Below are 24,611 nucleotides of genomic sequence, written 5' to 3'. Positions count from 1 at the left end.
AAGAGAGACTACGACTCCCAGGTGTCTCGGCGCTCAAAGATCACGTGAACGCGAAGGAGGCGTGGCGCACCCTGGGAAGTGTAGTCTGTTTAGCTTGAAAAGCTCAGGGAGAGGTTGCGGTATCGGGACTGCAAAGCCCATAATTCTACGCGGGGAAAAGACGTCACGGCATTGGTAGTCGGCTCTATAAGAATGGAGTGCGCATGCGTGGTAGCGAAAGGCAACCGAAAATGGCGCTGGTTCGGAAGATTTATAGTGCTATGTTCCGCCGCACCTCCACTTTTGCCCTCACGATTGTGGTGGGCGTCTTGCTGTACGAGCGGGCCTTCGACCAGGTCACGGATGGGCTTTTCGAGTACCTCAACAAGGGGGTAAGTCGGCCTGGGTGAGCTCGCAGGCCCGAGCCGGGGACTTGCGTAAAACTGGGGCGGGATCGGCTGAAGGTCAAGGGGGGGCTTGATATACGCGAGGTCCCGGCTTCGGCCTTTCGCACTTCGTACAGAGGGCGTTTCCTTCTGTATCGATTAATGAAGGCTTGACATTTCTCCGGTTGTACTGGGGCCTACCCGAAGGTAGCGGGGGGGGGGGGGGGAGAGAAACACCTCTTATCTAAAACGAAGCATTCTCTAACAGGCGTTGAAGGATTTCCAGCCCCGCCTTGTGTCTACTCGGGAGTAAGTTCTACTGGATTCAGTGGTGCTTGCGCTGAAATCGATGGGTATCGAGTTATGGCCTCTATGCCGGTCTGTAACTGCTGGACACAAGCGCATGTATTTGTGCTTGCTGTGTGCCAGAACAGAGCAGCTGTTTCATAGCACCTGGTTTCTGTACGGTGAATTAAATTCATGATTTCATCCTTAAGCCTATTTGAAAGGCATGACTATTTTTCAGCCACCTGAATTGTGAGTGCCTACCATGGTCATTGAGTATCCAGCATACAACTTTTCAGAGGAGTAGCTGTGTTAGTCTTTTAAATCCAGCATAGAAGAGTTTCGTGGCAGCTCAAAGACTAACATCATTATTATTATTATTATTATTAATTTATATAGCACCATCAATGTACATGGTGCTGTACAGCGTAAAACAGTAAATAGCAAGACCCAGCCGCATAGGCTTACATTCTACTAAAATCATAGTAAAGCAATCATCATCACCATCAGTATACCATCCCATAGCCAAAGCTCTCTGGGCAGTTTAGGATAAAAACAATATATTAACATTTAAAATCACAAAAACAACCTCAGGTGAACTACGTACTGCTAAATACCAGAGGAAAGAATAGTCTTGATCTGGCACCGAAACGATAACAGTGTCGGTGCCAGGCAGGTCTCGTCAGGGAGATTGTTCCACAATGGGGGGGGGGGGGGCAACCACAGAAAAGGCCCTATCTCTTGTTGCCTTCCTCCGAGCTTCCTTCGGAGTAGGCACTCGGAGGAGGACCTTGGATGTTGAGCACAGTGTTACGGGTAGGTTCATGTATAATGATGTAGGCTTTTGTAGATTAAAGTCTACTTCCTTAAATGCAGGTAATGCCATTCTGCATCACTGACTATATATAGATGCCTCTAACTGCTTCATCTTACTAAGAAGGATCTGGTCCACAAAAACTAGCCAGGCTGGTGTGGTTTGGGCTAGGACTCAGTCATGAAGTTCGCTGGGTGACTTTGGGCCAATCACAACATGATTGTTGTGAGGAGGGTCATGTATGCTGCCTTGGATTCCTTGCAAGAGGGAAAATAGAGGATCTAATTGTAGTAATAAACAAATAATATAATAAATGTGTTGGTCTTTAAACTAAAACAACATTCTTAGTTGTTCTTGCTGCAACAGACTAACATGACTACCGCTTTAGATGTTTTACACTTGATACTAACATGACAACCCCTCTAAAAGAGATGCGTGCACGAGAGGCAGCTTGCTCCTGCTACATGGGTTACTTGCATACGAGGTCACTATAAAACCAATCAGCTTCGGGTTGGTAGGACCTAAGAGTTCTTTCAAAGAGGTCCTACTCTGCATCTGAAGTGGTAGGTGGCTGCTTTTCTGCACACCTGTTCTAGTGAAATCACTGATAATACAGTTGCCATGTTTTCATATCTACTTGGGGTACATTTCTCAGAGGAGCAGCCATGGTAGAGCACATGCATTGCACACAGAAGGTCCCAGATTCAATTGCCAGCATCTCCAAGTAGAGCTAGAATAATTTCTGCCTGAAATCCTAGAGAATAGCAACAATACTGGGCTAGATGGTCCATGGGGCTGACTCAGGGAAAGGCGGCTTCCTGTGTCCTACGTTCTCTGTTGTGGAGAAGAAAATTAGGTCCATGAGAGAGCCATACGAACCAACTACTGTTGCCATCATCCAAACTAATTCTGCTCTTCCCCCTTTTAGTTCCGCATCTCAGAACAACGATGAGATACCACCTCACTTCCTTCACATCCCTCCTCAAAACCCACCTTTCCTATAAAGCTTTTGCTACCGCCCCCTAGTTCCTGTTCTTCCTGTTTCTCTGCCTTTACCTCCCCTTTCTCCTGTCTCTCTCAAATTGTAGGTTCCTCAGGGCAGGGATCTGTCATCTTTTATTCTGTAGAACGCAGTGCATATTTGTGGTATTTAAATAATACTGCAGATACTTTATTGTATCTGTGAGGGTTTTTTGTTTTTGCTACTGGTATGTATCTAGGGCAGGTCTCAAAACTTCACTCCCAATAGGTTTGTACTCTTTGGAGGAATTGGGGCGACCACAATTTGAAACAAAGACAGAATGTTGGAAAGGCTAAAAATGAGTAGAAGTGCCAGTTGACATGCAAACCGTGTAGCAGTATGAATAAAATGAGTGTGTGGATTTCTTAGGCTGCAAGTCCTAAACACACTTGCTAGGGAGTAGGGCATACTAATGAATAAACATGGTTAGGATTATATTGCAAGGGTGATGCTGTGAAAGATGTTATTTACCAAGCAGACACGCATCCTCTTGCTTCTGTTCTTGCCATTTTTTGTCTGAAATTATTTAGAACAGTATGCTGTACTTTGCTAAATATGCCCCAGCAATCCTGGGGGCAGTATCTGGTGGTCACTGCAGGGTTGTAATTTCCTGTTCAGCTACAAGCCGACATTCCCAAGGCTCTTGCATAATGTAGTGTTCTTGTGTCTCTCACCATGCAGAAACTGTGGAAGCATATCAAGCACAAGTATGAGTCGGCTGAAGAGTGAAACGCAGATGCTGAATTCCTGCAGGACCTTTCTTTGATCTTCACTTCAAGCCCTCTTCCAAACCACCAGCTGTTAAAGCAGCAGATGTTCATTCATATGGATCAGTTCGAACCAGAGTGCATCTTCTCAAGAGCGACAGAAAAGCTACCTGGACTCAAAGACTTGTGCTGAAGTATAGTTTAATAAAATACATTCTAGTGTCTGTCTGGTGAATGTTCATTTCATTGCTTCAGTCCAATATTCAGGCACCAAAGAGTCTCAAATAGGTGGTGCTGCAAGTAGGACCTGTAACCAATTTTTGCAGTCCGTCCTCACCCAAGAGAAATACTTCCATTCAGGATGGCTGCCAGCCATAGTATAAAATGAAGATGCTCAAATGGCATCTGTGCTTTCTTTCTCTTCCCTCTGGTAAGTCAACACCCAGCAGCTACTGAACATGCTCAGTCTTCCTTCAGCAGTCCTTCGATCCTTCAGGTTTTCTCCCAGCCATGCTGATACCCCTCCCTCTTGTTCCTCAGTAGTCCTTTCAGTTCCATTCCTGTTGGTACTTGCTACCTGAGTTCACTATTGAAGCAGTGACACTTAAAACACGCAACTCCATTCACTCGCTTTGGCTTCGACTAAATCATTAACTGGGCAGTTCATGAAGAGCCAACTGTGTGTCTGTCAGCCTCGGCGCTCTAATTTTCTGAAATATATATTTGCGGGCGTGCATCTTGCTATTGCACTCATGTGCTACTTGAGCATCTCCCACAGGTAGCTGGTTGGCCAGCATGAGCAGAGTGTAGAGCTAGAAGGACCCTTGGTCTGATCCAACAAAGCCCTTAGGTTTGTGTGGGGTGGAGAGAAGGTACCTCTGGGAAAGTTGTACCATGAAGTTTTGAAAAATAAAGTATTAATGAAATTGAAAATTCTTTCCTAGTGACCAAAAGGCACTGCTCTAGTTTTCTTTAGAGCAGTCCATCATGGTAGAAAGACAGGCCCAAATGAGCTGCACTATTTGTGCTACCGTGTTTTGTTTTGGACAAGTTGCATAGCTATGAAATTGGCACATATTGTACATCCACCACCACCACCGCTTAGTAAGAAGCTACAGTGAGCTGCAAGGGCCACTGCTGTGACCACTGGTAATCTAGCTGGGCCTCCCCTGTGGCTCACAAAGGTCAGGTATTTGGTCTGCATGCCAAATACCAACCTCAGTGCAGATGGGGAAAAGCAGCCCTGTTAACCTACTAGGCACAATAAGAAAGTAGGTAGTAGCACATTTATTCTTGCACTGACAGGTATGGGGAGGTGCTCCCTTTGTTGCAAGTCTGCCTAATTGAAAAGCAAATACAAAATTATTTTTAAGTCCCCCCCCCCACTCTCCAATTGTAACAGTTGCTGATACTGCAGTATTGTGAGTGAAAATGCCATGGAGTCAAATTTAAAATTTGCTGGCACGCGCCATACTTTTGTCAATTACATTAGGTAGGGTTCATTGCCGCGATTTACAGACTCAGATTTTGTTCCGAGAGAAAACCTGAGTGCAAAACTTTCAACACCCCAATGCTTTAAAGGGCAGTGTTTAATTAAAAGAGGGTGTTCCAGCCCATCAGCTGGGTTACGGCTCCAGCAGGGGCTATCATGTACCAGCTGCTATCGCCCCACTACTGTCTGACACATTTCTCTGTGTCCGTTTCTACCTGTCTACTATAAGAAATCGGTGCTGTCTGTGGGTTCAGCAGCCACTGCGGAGAAATTTGCTGGTTCAATTGAAGCAGCAAAAGTTTGCTTCTCTACGACCTGTCTCCAGCCCATTGAATGGAGAGGAAGCAGTACACACAGATGGAGTCTGGCTGCAGTTACCCTGGAAAGCAAAGGGGGAAAGATGGCTAAAAATGTATCAGCTGAGACCTTAACGAAAATTTGGGATGAAAGGAAAGGGAAAAGTGGGCTCAACCAAAGTATGATCCTGTTCAGATGACATGTTAAACCATGGTAGTTAAGCATTTTGAACTAAACGTTATGGCTTAGCATGTTGTATGAACCATGACTTAGCATCTTGTGGGAACCATTCCTAACCATGGTGGCTCCCTAACTACGGTTTAAACAAGCTCACTAACCATTTGCTGCAAAAGGCTTAACGGCCTAACCATAGTTTGGTGTGTTGTCTGAACAGGGCCTATGCCCCTTCAAGGGATTTTTTTGGGGTCGGGGTTAAGAAAAGCTGAACTCAGAACATAGGATGCTCATTGTACCTGCCCGGACCTTAAGATCATCCACAGGGGCCCTTCTCCATGAGCCCCTGCCAAAGGAAGTGGGGCAGGTGGCTACTAGGAGGAGGGCCTTCTCCGCTGTGGCACCCCAGTTGTGGAATGAGCTCCCCAGAGAGGTCCGCCTGGCGCCTACACTGTACTGCTTTCGTCGCCAGCTGAAGACCTTTTTAATTTTCTCAGTATTTTAACACTTAATTTTAACTTAAATTTAAATTTTATTGTTCTGGTTTCAGGCAGCTGGCTCGGGTCGACTCAGCCTTCCATCCTCCCGAGGTTGGTTAAATGAGTACCCAGTTAGCTGGGGGAAAGGTAATAACAGCCGGGGAAGGCAATGGCAAACCACCCCGCTATAAGGCCTGCCAAGAAAACGTCAGCAAAAGCTGGCGTTCCTCCAAGAGTCAGTAATGACTCAGTGCTTGCACGAGAGGTTCCTTTCCTTTTTCCTTTATCCTGGTGGTGCTTTTTATAATGTACTTTGTATTTGTGTTTTTAACCTGTTGGTTGTTTTATTATGTTTTTAATTTTTGTGAACCGCCCAGAGAACTTCGGCTATTGGGCCGTATAAAAATGTAATACATAAAGAAATAAATTGTACTGAGTCAGACCAATGGTCTAAGCCAGTTCTGTCGACGCTGGTTGGTAGTGGTTCTCCAAAGTTCTGGGCAGAATTTTCTCCAGCTCTTCATGGAGATGCCAGAGATCGAACCTGGGGCCAGCTGCATGCAAAGCAGGTGCTCAGCAAAGGGAAAGGTGGAAGTGGAGTATTATTATTTTTTTGAAGCTCTTGCTGGTTGGGGGTAAAGTAGTTTTCCGGAAGGGTAGAGTTTCCTGTTACAAGAAGCCCTCTCCCACATTTAGGCTCATGACATCTACACACAGGGTTTGCCTATTATTGAGAGGAAATCAGCAAATTCCATAAATCAGACCACCTTTGGAGTCCTGTCCAGCTATCAGAGCTGAAAAAGCAATTCGCATGAATAAATATTTGGAGACGCCCCTCCCTGCAAGAAAAGTTACTGAAGCTTTTCAGCTGGGAGGGGCAAGGGAGAGGCAGATACACGGGGGACAGGAATTTCACCCCATGAAAATGATTGGCAATAGATTTACAACTGACAGAAAGAAGTACATCAAATCTGTGGCTGATTAGCTTGTGGAATTCACTAAGAAGGTGGGACAATGGCACGTAGCTGAGTTTTGTTTCCAGGTAGGCTTAGGCAAATGCATGGAGCCTCCAGCTCAGGGTATCGAACCATTTCTCAGCCCGTGGGCTGAATTCAATTTCAGAGAAGCTCTTGGGTGCCACACATCTTAGTGTTGGGTGAGGCTAAAACACCAGCAAGTTTTAGCTGAAAGCTCTTACTGCCAATAACTCAGCCTTCGGGGAGACATTTCAACCTTTCAGAATGGGAGAAATACTGCACGAGAGTTGGGAAGCCACTAAATGATCTGCGTTTAGGGGAAAGGGCATGTGGAGAGTACCGGACAGCTGGATGGGGACCAAAGGCTGGCCAGATTTTGGCCCGTTGGCCTGAGGCTCAATACCCCACCTCTAAGCCACAGCCTGGACATAAAGCATTAAGCCCGCCTTCCCCAGCCCGGCACTCTTCAGATGTGTTGGAGTGCAACTTCCATCATCCCCAAACAGCATGGCGAAGGATCGTGCTTGCTGGGCATCATGGGGACTGTAGTCTGACACATCTGGTGGATGCCAGGTTGAGGAATGCTACGCTGGGAGATGGCGATCACTTTCGCGCCCCCTACAGAGGCTTTTAGAAATAGATTGCTGGGCTACATGGAACTGGGGCTGCCCTAGCAAGCGTCCTGGGCTCCGATCAGGGCCGCTAAAGGTTTCTCGCGTGGGACTTAGAAAGTGCTTTGTCCAGTTCTGGGCTCCACAATTCAAGAAGGACGCAGACAAGCTGGAGCATGTTCAGAGGAGGGCAACCAGGATGATCAGGGGTCTGGAAACAAAGCCCTATGAGGAGAGACTGAAAGAACTGGGCATGTTTAGCCTGGAGAAGAGAAGATTGAGGGGAGACATGATAGCACTCTTCAAATACTTAAAAGGTTGTCACACAGAGGAGGGCCAGGATCTCTTCTCCATCCTCCCAGAGTGCAGGACACGGAATAACGGGCTCAAGTTAAAGGAAGCCAGATTCCAGCTGGACATCAGGAAAAACTTCCTGACTGTTAGAGCAGTACGACAATGGAACCAGTGACCTAGGGAGGTTGTGGGCTCTCCCACACTAGAGGCCTTCAAGAGGCAGCTGGACAACCCTCTGTCAGGGATGCTTTAGGGTGGATTCCTGCCTTGAGCAGGGGGTTGGACTCGATGGCCTTGTAGGCCCCTTCCAACTCTATTCTATGATCCCTATAAAAAAAACGCAACACAGGCTGCTGACAGTTCTCTGTAATGAGATCCCCGTGGTTACAGCCCGATTCTGGATTGCCTCCCCGTACCCAGGAGCCCTTCCCTTAAGGGACGGATGCTGTCTCTCGAGGCGGGGTGGCTGGGCCTGGCCCCGTGTGCTTCCAGGGCTGAGAGGAACGGTTTGCCCCCTCCTCCATTTCTTCAGGACGGGATCATGCCTTTATTGCGCTTCCTGTCGGCCATGGCACGCCGGTTATGATTAGCCCGGGCCCCTTTGCTGGCTTCTTTCTTCCTGCGTTCCTGGACCGTGTCTCGGGTCTGGCCGTGGCCCTTGGCGCTGCCCACAACAGAGGCGGAGTTGTCTGGCTTGTGCCTGCAGCAGACAAGGAGGGAAAGCTTCGTCATAACTTCGACCAGAAACAACAAACGCTTCTAGTCTGACCCCCTCCCCGTCCAAACACTTGTGTTTTCTTAACTGCGGGACAGATTTGATCAAGGCCAGATTTGACCAAATCGGGTGATACGGTGACACTGAGATCATCTTCTTGGCTCGCCGCTCTGACCATGTTACTCCACTTCTGAAATCTCTTCCTTGGCTTCCAATTCACTTCAGAATCCAATACAAACTTCTCCTGTTGACCTACAAAGCTTTTCACGGTCAAGCTCCTTCCTATCTCTCCTCTCTCATCTCACACTATTGCCCCGCTCGTGCTCTTCGCTCCTCTGATGCCATGTTTCTCACCTGCCCAAGGGCCTCTACTTCCCTTGCTCGGCTTCGTCCATTTTCTTCCGCTGCCCCTTCCGCCTGGAACGCTCTTCCAGAACATTTGAGAACTACAAGTTCAACCGCAGCTTTTAAAGCTCAGCTAAAAACTTTTCTTTTTCCTAAAGCTTTAAAAACTTGATTTTGATCTGACTTTTATACTGTTAGTTTTACTGTACCCTGTGCCTGTTTGGTGCATTCTCTTCCCCTTCTTATTGTTTTATTATGGTTTTATTAGAATGTAAACCGATGTGGCACGGTTTTGCTATTTTATTGTTTTACTCTGTACAGCACCATGTACATTGTTGGTGCTATATAAATAAATAAATAAATAAATAATAAAATCAATAGGAAAGGCAGGAAGGAATTGCAGTATCGAAGTGAGCAGGGCTGTGGAGTCGGAAGCAATTCTCGGGTTACTGGAGTCGGAGTCGGTAAAAATGTACCAACTCCTAATATATTTAAATTGTATATAGAGTTGCAATATTTTATATTCAATTTTATATTCAAATGATACTTTAATCTCGAAAAAGGTTTATGTTACTTATGTACCTAACTGAGTTTATTTCTTTTAAAATGGTCATTTGTTAAGTCGTTTTAGGTGTTCAATTGTTTTTTACCTTTTTGAAGTTTTGACTTTGATATCCAAGTATATACTTTAGAGTTTTGAACTAGTAGAGAAAGTTGTTCCTGATTTTCTTTTATAGTTTCATATCCTATTACTTTATACTCTAAAGTCTTTTGATAAACTGCCCAGAGAACTTCGGCTATGGGGCGTTATAAATGCAATTAAATAAATAAATAAAAAATTATTATAGGTGACTCCGCTGACAGGATGGGGGGTGTTCTACCGGTTCTGGATGGGATTGCACTCACCCTGAAGGAGCAGGTTCGTAGCTTGGGGGATTCTTTTAGACCCATCATTGTCACTGGAGGCTCAGGTGACCTCAGTGGTACGGAGTGCCTTTTACAAACTCCAGTTGGTGGCCCAGCTATGCCCCTGTCTAGACAGGCTTTAATTGTCGATGCTGTGGTAACCTCTAAGTTAGATTACTGCAATGCCCTCTACATAGGGCTGCCTTTGACGATGGTTCGGAAGCTGCAGCTCGTGCAAAATGCAGCGGCCAGATTGATTTCGGGAACCAGAAGGTTCAACCATATAACACCTGCTCTGGTCCGCTTGCACTGGCTGCCTGTATGTTTCCGAGCCCAATTCAAGGTGCTGGTTTTGACCTATAAAGCCTTACACGGCTTAGGACCACAATACCTGACGGAACGCCTCTCCCGACGTGAATATACCCAGTCACTACGTTCAACATCTAAGGTCCTCCTCTGTGTGCCTACTCCGAGAGAGGCTCAGAGTGTGGCAATGAGGGACAGGGCCTTTTCGGTGGTGGCCCCCAGACTATGGAACGATCTCCCTGACGAGGCTCGCCTGGCGCCAACGCTGCTATCTTTCCGGCGCCAGGTTAAGACTTTCCTCTTTGCCCAGGCATATGGCAGCACATCTTAATCACCCACATGTTTAGGGTTTTTTTTAACGGTTTTTAATGCTTTATTTGTGTATGTTCTGTGTTTTAGAATTTTAAATTTTGTATACTCGTTTTTATCTTAATTTTAGAATTTCTGTAAACCGCCCAGAGAGCCCTGGCTATGGGAGCGGTATATAAGTGCAATAAATAAATAAATAAATAACCTCATGGTTTTCATTTTTGGGCTCCTTTAATAAATGAAATAAAAAAACCACAATGTCTTAGCTATAGCCTTTAGACCCGGGCTTTAACAGGTTAGGGTTCTAAAAAGTTGCGTGCTTGCACTCAATGTAGGAAATATATAGGAAATGTATTTCCTATATCAATATATAATTAAAGGAGTCGGAAGTGCCATGAATAAAGGAGTCGGAGGTCTTATGTGCCAACTCCACTGCCCTGGAAGTGAGTATAAATTCTAGCCTCCCGTCCCCGAAGGAATATAGTATTGAAGACTAGCACTGAGTGGGGATTTCGTTTGGACCGCATTTTTAAGCAAACCTAACTCACAATTCCTGGACTAAATACGCAAATCGGAATTGGATGCTTCTCCAAATCTGGGAGTAAAGTTATTGGTTCAAAGATTGCACACAAAATGTGTACAACAGGGAAAGTTGAGTACAAAAGTAGGCACGTTATGGAAGGCGATGTACAAAAATGCATATTTAAATAAACAGACACAATTGAAATGCATTCTTAGCCACTATCTCCACCAAGCAGTGTCGGGGCCTGCTGGCTATGGCAGTGCAGCGTGCGTGAACACTGGGAGAAGGAGCCGCGCCTTACCCTTTCCTCGCGAGGAAGGTCATCCGCCTGGCCTCGGCTCTCTCCCTCAACACTGCCGGGTCCTGTATGAAGTGGTCCTGCCACAGAATGAAAGAACGTTTACTGTAGACCAGCCTGGCCCCATCCACTGGCTGGAGAAATGGCACCTGCAGGGAGCTTCCTTCACCCACCCACCCCCGCCAGAAAGAGTGTTCGGTGCCAGCTGTCGGTTGCCCTGGGGCTGCCGGGAAGGACACGCTGCCCCCATCCATGAGATCAGGGGCTGCTCTGTACAGCACCATGTACATTGATGGTGCTATATAAATAATAATAATAATAATAATAATAATAATAATAATAATAATAATGATGTGTGTGCACAGGGAAGGAGGCCTTTCCGTCCAGATCAAATGATACTGCAAGCAGGATGATCAGGGGTCTGGAAACAAAGCCCTATGAAGAGAGACTGAAAGAACTGGGCATGTTTAGCCTGGAGAAGAGAAGATTGAGGGGAGACATGATAGCACTCTTCAAATACTTAAAAGGTTGTCACACAGAGGAGGGCCAGGATCTCTTCTTGATCCTCCCAGAGTGCAGGACACGGAATAACGGGCTCAAGTTAAAGGAAGCCATATTCCAGCTGGACATCAGGAAAAACTTCCTGACTGTTAGAGCAGTACGACAATGGAACCAGTTACCTAGGGAGGTTGTGGGCTCTCCCACACTAGAGGCCTTCAAGAGGCAGCTGGACAACCATCTGTCAGGGATGCTTTAAGGTGGATTCCTGCATTGAGCAGGGGGTTGGACTAGATGGCCTTGTAGGCCCCTTCCAACTCTGCTATTCTATGACCTATGCCAGAAAGGGTCCCTGAATTTGGTTGTTTTCCTCTACCTTCCTCATTCCTTCCTTTTTTCAAATTTATTATTTATTTTATTTGAAGGATTTCTTGCTCTGCTCCTCAGCCAAACAGGCCCCCGGAGCAGCTAATATATAATCAGTAAAACAAGGCAATTGTTGCCCACAGGCTTAAGAACCTAAGAAGAGCCCTGCTGGATCAGACTGAGGGTCCATCTAAGCCATCACTCTGTTCACACAGGGGCCCACCATCTGTCGACCAGGGATCAACAAAGCAGGACATGGTGCAACAGCACCCTCCCACCCATGTTCCCCAGCAACTGGTGCGCACACAGGCTTACTGCCTCGGATACTAGAGGTAGCACATAACCATCAGGGCTAGCAGCCCTTGATAGGCTTCTCCTCCAGGAATTGATCCAACCCCCTTTCGAAGCCATCGAAATTGGTGGGCATCGCTACAGCTTGTGGTAGTGAGTTCCACAATTTAACGACGTGCTGTATGAAGAAGTCCTTCCTTTGATCTGTCTAGAATCAGCTTCGTGGGATGTCCCCTGGTTCTAGTATTTGGAGAGAGGGAGAAAAATGTCTCCCCATCCACATTCCCCGCGCCAGGCTTCATTTTGTACACCTCTACCAGGTCTCCCCTCAGCCTCCTTTTCCCCAAGGAAAAATTGTTCCCCAAGGAACAATCCCAGCTGTTGTAACCTTCCCTCCTAGGGGAGATGCTCCAGCCCCTGGATCATTTTAGTTACCCTTTTCTGCACTTTTTCCAGCTCTATAAAGGGCCCTCCTCCTCCTCCTCCTCCTCCTTGCCAGCACCCCCATCCGCTCGCCCTCTTCCCTTTGGGCCCAAGGGGCAGCAGCACCCAGAGGGAGAGGACAAGGCAAGTGTCAGCTGCTGCTGCTTCCCACTTTTTGTCGCTGTTCACACATTCAGGAAACAGGCAGGAACAGCCCGAAAGGCAAAGAGCGGAGCCATGGATCGGGCAGGTTGACAGCAGGCCCCTCAGCAGGTGCCCAACAACGCCGACCCCTGGCGCCGGCCCGGCCCAGCCCGCAATTCAACTCAGCTTCAATCCACCTGCTGCTAAGGAAGCCTGGTGGGTAAATGTATTTGGCTGCTGCAAAGATGTGAACAAGCAAAAAATAAAATAAAAATTCATAGAAAAGGGGACAGGAAGCCCTGAACTGATAAAATGGTTTTCAGAAGTTTGGGGACATTATTATTATGAGCAAATTAATTACCGTCGTTCAAACCAAACAGGGAAGAAATCAGAGGGCTGTCAGTGTTTGTGGAGAATTGGCAAACATTTACACACACTTGGAATACAAACAAACCTCAAGAGAATGTACGTTTCACAGTCATTCTTTAGGTTATAAATGGAATATAAAAGAGAGCGCTTTGGATGAGAATTTGCTTATCGTTACAGCACTCATTTGCGTTCTCATATACAAAGGATTTTAACTAGTTTTAAAACCTGCTGGTTACCCTACTATAGTCTTCTCCAACCTGGTGCCCTCCAGACATCTTGGACTACAGCTCCCATCAGAGCCCAGCGGCATGCCCCCGCTCCAAGAACAGGTGGGCTCAAATGACAGGAAGCCAGATCCCGGCTGGACATCAGGAAAAACTTCCTGACTGTTAGAGCAGTACGACAATGGAACCAATGGCCTAGGGAGGTTGTGGGCTCTCCCACACTAGAGGCCTTCAAGAGGCAGCAGGACAGCCATCGGTCAGGGGTGCTTTAAGGTGAGTGGGGGGTTGGACTCGATGGCCTTATAGGCCCCTTCCAACTCCACTATTCTGCGATTCTACTTTAAACGAAGGCACACTTAATGATGTGCATCATCTACACAGCTACGAATCTCGCTCTCCTTTTTTAGACTTGAGAGCTGTCAACTTTCTGACGTGCCCAGCCGGACACCAAGACTCAGGGGGGAGTTCACAGTGCACACACACACACCCTGGGGAAACGGGGGATAGCGGCAGCAGAGGCATGTTCCGCAAGAGGATACTCTTTCTTGACGGCCTTGTCAGAGCAGCCACCAGGGACGGAAGTGGGGAACCCCCGAGGGACGGAAAACACGCAGCATCTTGAAACGAAGCGGGGGACTGGAGCGGGACCCGGCAATCCCGTAAGCCGTCCCCCGTCCCGTGTGGCCCAGAAAGCATCCACCACAACCTGCCGTCTCTGGCTAGCTGCTGCCCCGACGGTGGCCAGCCGGCCTCCTGCCTAAGGGGGCCCTCCGGAACGTGTGCCGGTTCAGTCCATGCAGCCGGCCTCCTGCCTAAGGGGGCCCTCCGGAACGTGTGCCGGTTCAGTCCATGCAGCCGGCCTCCTGCCTAAGGGGGCCCTCCGGAACGTGTGCCGGTTCAGTCCATGCAGCCGGCCTCCTGCCTAAGGGGGCCCTCCGGAACGTGTGCCGTTTCAGTCCATGCAGCCGGCCTCCTGCCTAAGGGGGCCCTCCGGAACGTGTGCCGGTTCAGTCCATGCAGCCGGCCTCGCTGGGGCATCCTGGCACATAGCGGGCAGAGCCAGCTGTGGAGGGGGAGCTTTGGGAAAGAAGGGAGGGGGCCCACCTCCCTCATGCTGACAGCCAGGAGCCCCCAAAGAGGACCGCCCTCCACAAGGGAGAGGCTCCCAAGTGACACAACTCTGGGCTGGGCCCCTCCCGGCTGTTTCTTTCCTTTCTGCTGCGTTCCTATTTCTTGATACGTCCCCCTTTCTCCTCATCCCCTACCGAAACTATGGCTAAGTACCTGTAACTGAACCCCTCCTCTTCCCCCATTGGCCCTCGCCTCCGTCTCCCTCCCCTCCCTCCATTCCTTTGTCCAGGCTGAACGCCAGACTGTAAGCTCCTGAGGGCAGAGACTTGCCTTCTTCTGGCTGCTCCACAAAGCACCAGGCCCACGACGGTCACGCCATGAACCGAAGAGCAGGAATTTCTCTTAGCCATGGGGATTGCGGAAGTCCTCACAGCCCCCCTTATGGGCAGGGTCCCAAGGAACAGCGGCGCAGACACACAAGCCCTCCACACACGCCCCTCGCGAACTGCCCCCCTAACTGCCCTGAGTCACTCACCTTTGCAGCCTCCTTCTTATCCACTTCCGCCTCCTCTTCCTCCTCCTCCTCCTCTTCCTGCTCTTTCGCTCTCAGGACCTGAGGGATGGTGAACGGCCTACAGAGAGCGGGAAAGACAAAGAGCCTTAAAGAGGCGCAGCCTTCCACGAAGGAGGCCGTGAGGGCCAGCCGTTTGCATGTGGCTTTCAAAGGAGGCTGGCCAAGTTCCAGGGAGGAGAAGGCTATCCAGGGCCACTAGTCCTGATGGCTATGGGCTGCCTCCAGTGTCAGTTGCTGGGGAACACGGGCAGGAGGTGCTGTGGCACTCATGTCCTGCTTTAACCTGTTGATTGTCTGACTATGATTTTAATTTTTGTGAACCGCCCAGAGAGCTCCGGCCATTGGGCGGTATAGAAATGTAATAAATAAATAAATATATAAATAAATTGTGGGTTCACCATCGGGGCTGGCCATTGGGCACTGTGTGGAACAGAATGCTGGACTAGATGCACCCTTCGTCTGATCCAGTAGGGCTCTTCTGATGTTCTTAAGGGATCCTCTGATTCTCACAGTTGAGAGCACGAACTCCTTCAAAGGGCGGAGTGGGGGGGGGGAGGAAGGAATAGCCACTTGACTACAATTTCAAGTTTTCCTCGGCTCTCTGAGGCTGGCGGAAGGAAAAAGAGCAGGCCCAGAGCTTTCTATTGGGGCTTGATGCCATTCAGTACCTATTAATTGAGATTGGGGTAGACAACCTGCGGGCTGAATACAGCTGACCCCACCTCCCCCACTGAACCTCCCCAGCCCTGGTTTAGATCCAAAGGTTGCAAGAGCAGAAGGCCAGATGTGTAGGGATCTTTCTCTCCCCCCCACCCCCGGCAGCATCCTGTACTGCCCCCCACCCCCAATCCTCTCCAGTATCCGAGGCAGTAAGCCTGTGTGCACCAGTTGCTGGGGAACATGGGCGGGAGGCTGCTGTTGCACCATGTCCTGCTTTGTTGGTCCCTGGCCGACAGCTGGTTGGCCACTGTGGGAACAGAGTGCTGGACTAGGTGGAGCCTCGGTCCGATCCAGCATCAGGGCTCTTCTTCGGTTCTCTCTGGTGGGTTGGGAACCGTTCTGAACAGCGTAAGCAGTGGAGTGGGGCGATTCAGAGGGAGGGAAGAATTCCCCAAGATCAGGCCAAGGCATCTTGCAGGAGGATCAGCGGTGGTGGTGGTGGGGGACGGGGGTGCTGAAGGGATAAATGCCACGTTCTACATTTAGGGAATAGAAACCAAAGGCACAGTTACAAGATGGGGGACACTTGGCTCAGCAATACTACAAACGAGAAAGATCTTGGAATTGTTGTAGATCGCAAGCTGAATAGGAGCCAACAGTGCGATATGGCTGCAAGAAAGGCCAATGCTATTTTGGGCTGCATTAATAGAAGTATAGCTTCCAAATCACGTGAGGTACTGGTTCCTCTCTATTCGGCCCTGGTTAGGCCTCATCTAGAGTATTGTGTCCAGTACTGGGCTCCACAATTCAAGAAGGACGCAGACAAGCTGGAGCGTGTTCAGAAGAGGGCAACCAGGATGATCAGGGGTCAAGAAACAAAGCCCTATGAAGAGAGACTGAAAGAACTGGGCATGTGTAGCCTGGAGAAGAGAAGATGGAGGGGAGACATGAGAGCGCTCTTCAAATACTTAAAAGGTTGTCACACAGAGGAGGGCCAGGATCTCTTCTCGATCCTCCCAGAGTGCAGGACACGGAATAACGGGCTCAAGTTAAAGGAAGCCAGATTCCGGCTGGACATCAGGAAAAACTTCCTGACTGTTAGAGCAGTGCGACGGTGGAATCAGTTGCCTGGTGAGGTTGTGGGCTCTCCCACACTAGAGGCCTTCAAGAGGCAGCTGGACAACCACCTGTCAGGGATGCTTTAGGGTGGATTCCTGCATTGAGCAGGGGGTTGGACTCGATGGCCTTGTAGGCCCCTTCCAACTGTGCTATTTTATGATTCTATAAGGGGCAGGAAAGTTCCTCGCACAAGAAGCCTTCCATCCACACAACTTTTGCATCCAACCTGCCAGTTTTATTTATGTTCTTCATGGTTTTAATCATTGTGAACCGCCCAGAGAGCGTCTCTGCTCTTGGGCGGTATAAAAATGTAATAAATAAATAAATATGTATTTATTTATTTATTTATTTATTACATTTTTATACCGCCCAATCGCCGGAGCTCTCTGGGTGGTTTACAAAAATTAATCTGGGCAGTTCACAAAAATTAAAGCCTGAATGCTGTGTGGTACAAACGCAAAAGTAAAACAAAATAAATCGTCACTGCAACTTTCGCCACCTTGCAGGCTTTACTGGCTGTCTGTGGGAGAAAATGGAAGCGTTGTCAAGCGCAAGCTTAAGTCCAATTCGACAACACACACACACACACACACACACACAACACCATTTTTATTTTTTATTTTGGTGCAGCACCAGGAGGGGGGGGGGGGGAGTGAACCAGAGGACAGGGGGCCACATGTTGTCTCGGGGGGGGGGCGTGTGTTCCCCACCCCTGCTTAAAACAAAAGAGCTCCTTACAGCGGAATCCTCTGTTGACTATCAACAATTAGCCAAAGCACCAAGCAATGCTCTCGAAATGAAGATAGAGAGCTTGGCGGTGGAAAAGGCGCACACGGCAGCTAAATTCCAAATCTGCGCACTGACTCTAATAGGCAGGGGATCCCCTGGACTAGAATCTGCTTTCCCCAACCTGATCCTGTCCAGATGTCTGGGACTGTAAATCCCACAGGGTGATGGGAATGGTAGTCCCAACACATCTTGGGGGACCAAGCTTGGGAAGGCTGGAACACCTTCCCTGGTTAGGCCTCATCTAGAGTATTGCGTCCAGTTCTGGGCTCCACAATTCAAGAAGGACACAGACAAGCTGGAGCCTGTTCAGAGGAGGGCAACCAGGATGATCAGGGGTCTGGAAACAAAGCCCTATGAGGAGAGACTGGAAGAACTGGGCATGTGTAGCCTGGAGAAGAGAAGATGGAGGGGAGACATGAGAGCGCTCTTCAAATACTTAAAAGGTTGTCACACAGAGGAGGGCCAGGATCTCTTCTCGATCCTCCCAGAGTGCAGGACACGGAATAACGGGCTCAAGTTAAAGGAAGCCAGATTCTGGCTGGACATCAGGAAAAACTTCCTGACTGTTAGAGCAGTACAGCAATGGAACCAATTATCTAGGGAGGTTGTGGGCTCTGCCACTCTAGAGGCATGCAAGATGCAGCTGGACAGCGATCTGAAGGGATGCTTTAATGCGAATTCCTGTACTGAGCAAGGGGCTAGACTCAATGACCTTATAGGCCCCTTCCAACTCAACTATTCTATAATTCTACCCTGATGATACTCAGATCACCAGGTGTTCCAGAGAAAGACAGACAGAGCAGCCTAGAAGAAGTATAAGAACACAAGAAGAGCCCTGAGGCTGGATCAGACCAAGGGTCCATCTAGTCCAGCACTCTGTTCACACAGTGGCCCACCAGCCATCGGCCAGGGATGAACAAGCAGGACATGGTGCAACAGCACCCTCCCACCCATGTTCCCCAGCAGCTGGTGCACACATGCGCTTCTCCTGTCCTCCTCTGGCAACTGCAATCGAATCCCGAACGTCCGCCCTGGCCGCTGCCCTCCCAGCCCCGAGGGGCACCAGCCGCCACTGCTCTGAACTCACCTCCGGCTGATCAGCTCATCGTCCGAGTCGGCGTCGTTGGCGCCCACCTGGTTGCCGTCGTAGGTGTCGTCGTATTCGTCCTCGTACTCGTCCTGGCCGAAAGGGCCCGCCCCGCCCTGCTCGGGGACCTCCTCTACGATCACCGAGTACTGGCTGTAGCGCTCCCTCTGCTCCTCCACGAGGCGCTTGTCATTGAGCAAGCTTTTGGTGGTGTCTTTGTCGCTCCTGCGGCTCGCAAGGAAAGAAGAGGGAGACGTCAAGACGTCAGAATCACCGTTTGCATTTGGGGGGCATTGGTTATGAGCTCACTGTTTATTATCTGTCCCAAATCATCTCTCAAGCTATCATTTCTAGATCCCCCCCCACTATTAATACTTTTTCTTTTTAAATTCAGGGTTCCCCTTATTTTATAAACAATAGCAAAAGAAAACATAATGCAGCAGGGAAGGAGAAAAGTATCTCTTTCTTCCTATCTACACACACAGAGACACACACGTATGTAGAAAAAAGAAACCTCTCTCTCTCTTAGTATTTATTTATTTTATTACATTTCTATACCGCCCAATAGCCGGAGCTCTCTGGGCGGTTCACAAAAATTAAAAACATTCAAAGTATGAAACAACAGTATAAAACCATAATATAAAATACAATATAAAAGCTCGACCAGATAAAAAGAGCAGCAATGCAAAATTATGAATTTAAAACACCGAGTTTTATAGTTTTTTATTTATAGACTGTTAAAATGCTGGGAGAATAAAAAGGTCTTCACCTGGCATCTAAAGGCATATAATGTAGGTGCCAAGCGAACCTCCTTAGGGAGCTCATTCCACGGCCGGGGTGCCACAGCAGAGAAGGCCCTCCTCCTGGTAGCCACCTGCCTCACTTCCTTTGGCAGGGGCTCGCGGAGAAGGACCCCTGAGGATGACCTTAGGGTCCGGGCAGGTACATATGGGAGGGGGCGTTCCTTCAGATAGCCTGGCCCCAAGCTGTTTAGGGCTTTGAATGTTAGTACCAGCACTTTGAACCGGGCCCGGATCTGGACTGTAGAGATCGAGTGTGAAAGAGAGAGCCATGTCCATCCACAATGCAGAACTGAAAACTGTGTATGTTATACTGTATTCCAGCACTTTCAAACCTTCATCATGTGTGTCCCAAAACGCTGTCCAAATACACAGGCACTTCGAGTTTGCATGTTTCTTTGCAAACCTCAGCAAGCCATAAAATTAAGCAGGGTTCCCCCCACCACCACCACCACTATTTGCATTTATTCTACTACAGTTTTCAAAGCCTGGTTATTTACTGCTACTTGTTTCTTCTGTTCTTCGTTACCTTTTGTGTTCAGAACAACTCTAACACTATTGATAATTGCACTGATTACCTCCTTTTCAATCTTTTTGACAGCCATATTTTGTACAATTTCCATTGAATAAGAGAAATACATCTGGTCTCAGTTATGGCATTTTCACCTACCGTTTTCCATCTGTGTTGCTTTGGGGAGATGTGGGGTTGCAGTTAACTGTCATGGCCCAACCGCTACTGAAAAGGGTGGTGTGGGGGCTCAGTGGTACGGAGAAAGCTCTGGTTCCATCACCCACTTCTCCAGGAAGGAACAGGAAAAACTCCTGCCTGAAACCCAGTCCGCGTCAGGCATAGTGGGCTAGATGGTCCACGGGGCTGACTCAGGGTAAGGCAGCTTCCTGTGTCCTCTGTATAGCACCTGATGAAATTCCCTCTTCATCACACCAGTTAAAGCTGCAGGAGCCCTGCCCAGCATGACCAGATACGAAAGAGGGCAGGGTTCCTGCAGCTTTAACTGGTGTGAATGAAGAGAGAATTTTACCTGGACAGAGATAGCCTAGCTACAGTTAACCACGCTCTGATAACCTCTCGTTTGGATTACTGCAATGTGTTATACGTGGGGCTGCCTTTGGAAATGGTCCGGAAGCTTCAGCTGGTACAAAACAGGGCAGCCCGTTTACTAACAGGGACTGGCTGGCGAGATCACATTACGCCAGTCCTTTTACAACTTCATTGGCTGCCAGTCCAGGTCCGGGCCCGATTCAAAGTGCTGGTATTGACATTTAAAGCCCTAAACGGTTTGGGGCCAGGTTATTTGAAGGAACGCCTCCTCCCATATGTACCTGCCCAGACCTTAAGATCATCCACAGGGGTCCTTCTCCATGAGCCCCTGGCCAAAGGAAGTGAGGCAGGTGGCTATTAGGAGGAGGGCTTTCTACGCTGTGGCATCTGGTTGTGGAATGAGCTCCCCAGAGAGGTCCGCCTGGCACCTACACTGTACTGCTTTCGCCGCCAGCTGAAGACCTTTTTATTCTCTCAGTATTTTAACACTTAATTTTAACTTAAATTTCACTGTTCTAATTCTGTATTTTAATCTTATATCAATTTTGCTGCGTGGTTTTATCCTGGTTGTGCTTTTTATACTGTATTTTGTATTTGTGCTTTTAACCTGTTGGTTGTTTTATTATGGTTTAAATTTTTGTGAGCCTCCTAGAGAGCTTCGGCTACTGGGAGGTATAAAAATGTAATAAATAAATAAATTTCACCAGGTGCTGCATGCATACAAATGACCCCTGCTTTTTCTATACAACTGTTAAAGATACAGGAGCCCGGTCCTCTTTTCCTTATGGTCACCCTAATGTTGTAAAATGACTGGAAATTCTGCACAGGTTTTTGCCATTTCCTGCCCTTTCTCCAGCTCCTTTGAGATGCAGCAACCAGAACAGTGTAGAAAAGTCGGACCACATCATTCCTCTTCAAACAAGAACATCCTGAGATGGGGCTGTTTATCCCATGTGTCACAACCCTGGAGCATAAGACAGGCAGCCTAGAGACCGGGCAGCATAGGATGCAGGATGCTCACATCCCTGGCAGCAGGGCCCAAGGGGAATCCAACAGGCAGAGGAGCAAGCCTTCGTGTCAACGAGGACTCCTCGGTCCAGCGGCCAGGCAGGCACGATCGAGGCCTCACCAAGGCAAAGCAAACATAAACTGTGGCCGTCAGACGGTGGTCACGTCCCGCCACAACGGGTACCTTTTCTGAAGGGCGCTCAAAGTGCCATGTGCCGCTAGGGTAAAGCGCGACCACAGATCGTGAAGAGATATAAAATAAAAACCAAGGAAGCCTTTTCTCGCCTTCTTTTTTTAGGATAGAATAAAAATCAGGAGAAAAGAAGCAGAATTAAGGAAGAATCTCAGCCAAAAAACGCAGTCCCCGCGAACTAGCCGCAATGCCGGTCGAAGGAGAAGACAGGGATTGGGCGGTAGGACGGTTTTGGGTCGTCTCCCCCCCCCCAAAAAAAATTCTCAGCTACGTAAAGGTCCCGAAAATGAAGCTCCACACAGGCGCTGAGCCCCTTATGTGTGATGCACAGAGACCGCGAAGAAGAAGCAGAGGCTTCTATTGCCCTTACAGGTTCAGAGGAAACCACGGGGCTGCCAGGCACCTCCGAACCCTGGGAAGCCCTCTGAGCTGCAGCTTTGAGTGTCTCCTGAACCACAGGTGCGCAGTTCCAAAGCCTCAGAGGTTCCCGACCCCGCAGCAGAGCAAATGCTGTCCTGTAGGAAGATGGCTTCCGGTGAATGAAGACTCTCTCCGGATTCAAAGCCAAAGAACAGACAACAGATGACTCCCATTCGATTTCAGCTGGAACTCATAAGGAAAAAAAGCAGGGAGGGGAGCCCTCTATACCTGCGATGATCTGGTCCTGGGGCTGCATTTCCAGGTATACAGCGCCCCCCCCCTCCCCGGATGCCATCTACGGACATCTGCTTGTCATGCCGAATCCCTACCAGCAGGAGGCCTTGAGCTGCATCTTCCCAAATCAGCTTGCGATGATGGACCAGGGGCAGAGGGGGGACAGATTCACCCCCACAACTCCCCTCCCTCCCTGAAAATTAACCTACTAAGTATCCCGCGTCCCCCAAGGGCAGCTGACCTGTGGTTGGAGAACTGCCGTCTTTCTCATTCACACCAATAAGAACGTCGCCATTATTTTGGCAAAGCCGTCCGCTTCTAGGCGTCCACCTGCCGCCTAGACCTCCCAATATTTGAGACTTCAGCCCCTGGCATTCCTGACCATTGGCCACGCTGGCAGGGGCTTCTGGGAGCAGAAGTCCAGATTCTCTGGAGATCTGCCTTCTCCCCACTCCTGTTCTACAGTCTTACAGTCTCCCAAGCAGCCCGCTGAATGTTGTCAGCTTCGCCTGGCTAGAAAAGCTTCCAGATCAGACTGCGGTCTCAGCTTGGGAAGCTTCTTGCTTCAGGCCTGACCACTTCCCTGCACCTGCCTCTGCATTTGCCTACCTGGCTGCCACCTCCCTGGCCTCTCGTTCCTTGCGGACTGAGCCTTTGGCTCTGATCCCAGCCAGTGAATGGCTTTGCAGACTGGACTTAGGGCACAGAAGGCTTTGAACCTCCGGTCATGCTGCCCAGAGCTGCCCGGCCACATGAGGCCCCGATCCTATTATTATTATTATTATTATTATTTATTTATATAGCACCATCAATGTACATGGTGCTGTACAGATAACACAGTAAATAGCAAGACCCTGCCGCATAGGCTTACAATCTAATAAGTTGTAGTAAACAATAAAGAGGGAAGGAGAATGCAAACAGGCACAGGGAAGTGTAAACAGGCACCGGGTAGGGTGAAGCTAACAGTATAGAGTCAGAACAAACTCAATATTTGAAGGCTATAGGGAAAAGAAAAGTTTTTAGCTGAGTTTTAGCTGAGCAGTGATTGAGTTTGTAGTTCTCAAGTGTTCTGGAAGAGCGTTCCAGGCGTAAGGGGCAGCAGAAGAAAAAGGACGGAGCCGAGTAAGGGAAGTGGAGGTCCTTGGGCAGGCGAGAAGCATGGCATCAGAGGAGCGGAGAGCACGAGCGGGGCGATAGTGTGAGATGAGAGAGGAGAGATAGGCAGGAGCTAGACCGTGAAGAGCTTTGAAGGTCAGCAGGAGAAGTTTATATTGGATTCTGGAGTGAATTGGAAGCCAATGAAGAGATTTCAGAAGTGGAGTGACCTGCAGATACTCAGTCTTAATGGCCCTGCGCTGCCAGGCCCCGGGGATCTTTCATCAGTGCTGAGTCCCTCGCCCTCCCTCGAGGCTTACATCACTGAACATCCTGTAAAGCTGCGTGGAAATCCTTTCGGCGAACGAAACAGCCAACCACGTCCCACTCCTGGGAATATCGACGTAATCCTCGCATCCGGGCTTTCTGCACTGCATTCCCCTCATACCTGTGGTGGAAGGTCGCGTCTGGAGGAGCAGGTGCAACTGGAAGAGCTGGTTTCTTCCCGGCAGCCCAGCCTCAACCGAATGAAAGCCTTCCTGGGAAGCACGAGGAGCCCGCTCCAGGCCTCCACGCTTGGCTTCCCTTGCAGGCAGCACCCTCAAATTACAGGTAAGACGGAAGATGAACCCAAGCACCCCAGCCACTCGGTTCATCACGGTCATTTCCCACCCCCCACCCCAGCGCTGCCGGAATCCGGCTTTGGGATTCACTCCACAAGCCCTCTGCGACACCAGGTTTCGCTCATGCATGGCTGAAGAGGCTGGGGTTGAGGTGGGGTGGAGGGGTGGTTAAAAACAACCCAACATTGGATGCAACCCAAAATGGGGAAATGGCCAAATTAAGCTCTGGCTGAATACAGCTGCCTTCTCAAATCAGGTGCCCTCTAGACGTGTTGGACTATTTTATCTGTACGACACCCTGAGAGCCCAGTGATATAGGGTGGGGTAGGAAGGCAAGGAACCTCTCGTGCAAGCACTGAGTCATTACTGACTCTTGGAGGGACGCCGGCTTTCGCTGACGTTTTCTTGGCAGGCCTTATAGCGGGGTGGTTTGCCGTTGCCTTCCCCGGCCGTTATTACCTTTCCCCCAGCTAGCTGGGTACTCATTTTACCGACCTCGGGAGGATGGAAGGCTGAGTCGACCCGAGCCGGCTGCCTGAAACCAGCTTCCGCTGGGATCAAACTCAGGCCGTGGGGAGAGTTTCAGCTGCAGAAATTGCTGCTTTACCGCAATGCGCCACACCTGGCTTATAATAGGGTGGGATA

The 24,611-nt window shown here is 49.0% G+C and overlaps 2 protein-coding genes across 3 annotated transcripts in view; one reads left to right on the top strand and one right to left on the bottom strand.

Annotated features, from left to right (window-relative positions):
• The first annotated feature begins 195 nt into the window (after positions 1 to 195).
• Positions 196 to 3,416, top strand: LOC134410512 (cytochrome b-c1 complex subunit 9). The gene is made up of 2 exons (XM_063143806.1): positions 196 to 371; positions 3,167 to 3,416. The coding sequence occupies exons 1-2, from the start codon at positions 204 to 206 to the stop codon at positions 3,212 to 3,214; spliced, it is 216 nt and encodes a 71-aa protein (XP_062999876.1). The 5' UTR covers positions 196 to 203; the 3' UTR covers positions 3,215 to 3,416.
• A 4,451-nt stretch (positions 3,417 to 7,867) lies between these two features.
• Positions 7,868 to 24,611, bottom strand: part of ASCC2 (activating signal cointegrator 1 complex subunit 2) — a 60,809-nt gene continuing 44,065 nt past the window's right edge. For both annotated transcript variants that reach the window (XM_063143798.1, XM_063143799.1), the window contains exons 16-19: positions 18,534 to 18,758; positions 14,840 to 14,936; positions 10,922 to 10,998; positions 7,868 to 8,216 (exon numbers count right to left, since the gene is read on the bottom strand). In XM_063143798.1, the coding sequence (XP_062999868.1) occupies positions 8,045 to 8,216; positions 10,922 to 10,998; positions 14,840 to 14,936; positions 18,534 to 18,758 (571 nt within the window). In that variant the 3' untranslated portion in view covers positions 7,868 to 8,044. The remainder of the gene's footprint in view (positions 8,217 to 10,921; positions 10,999 to 14,839; positions 14,937 to 18,533; positions 18,759 to 24,611) is intronic.

The sequence above is a fragment of the Elgaria multicarinata genome, chromosome 18 (assembly GCF_023053635.1).
Source record: "Elgaria multicarinata webbii isolate HBS135686 ecotype San Diego chromosome 18, rElgMul1.1.pri, whole genome shotgun sequence".
Classification (NCBI taxonomy): domain Eukaryota; kingdom Metazoa; phylum Chordata; class Lepidosauria; order Squamata; family Anguidae; genus Elgaria; species Elgaria multicarinata.
This window is presented reverse-complemented; position numbering and strand designations above follow the sequence as displayed.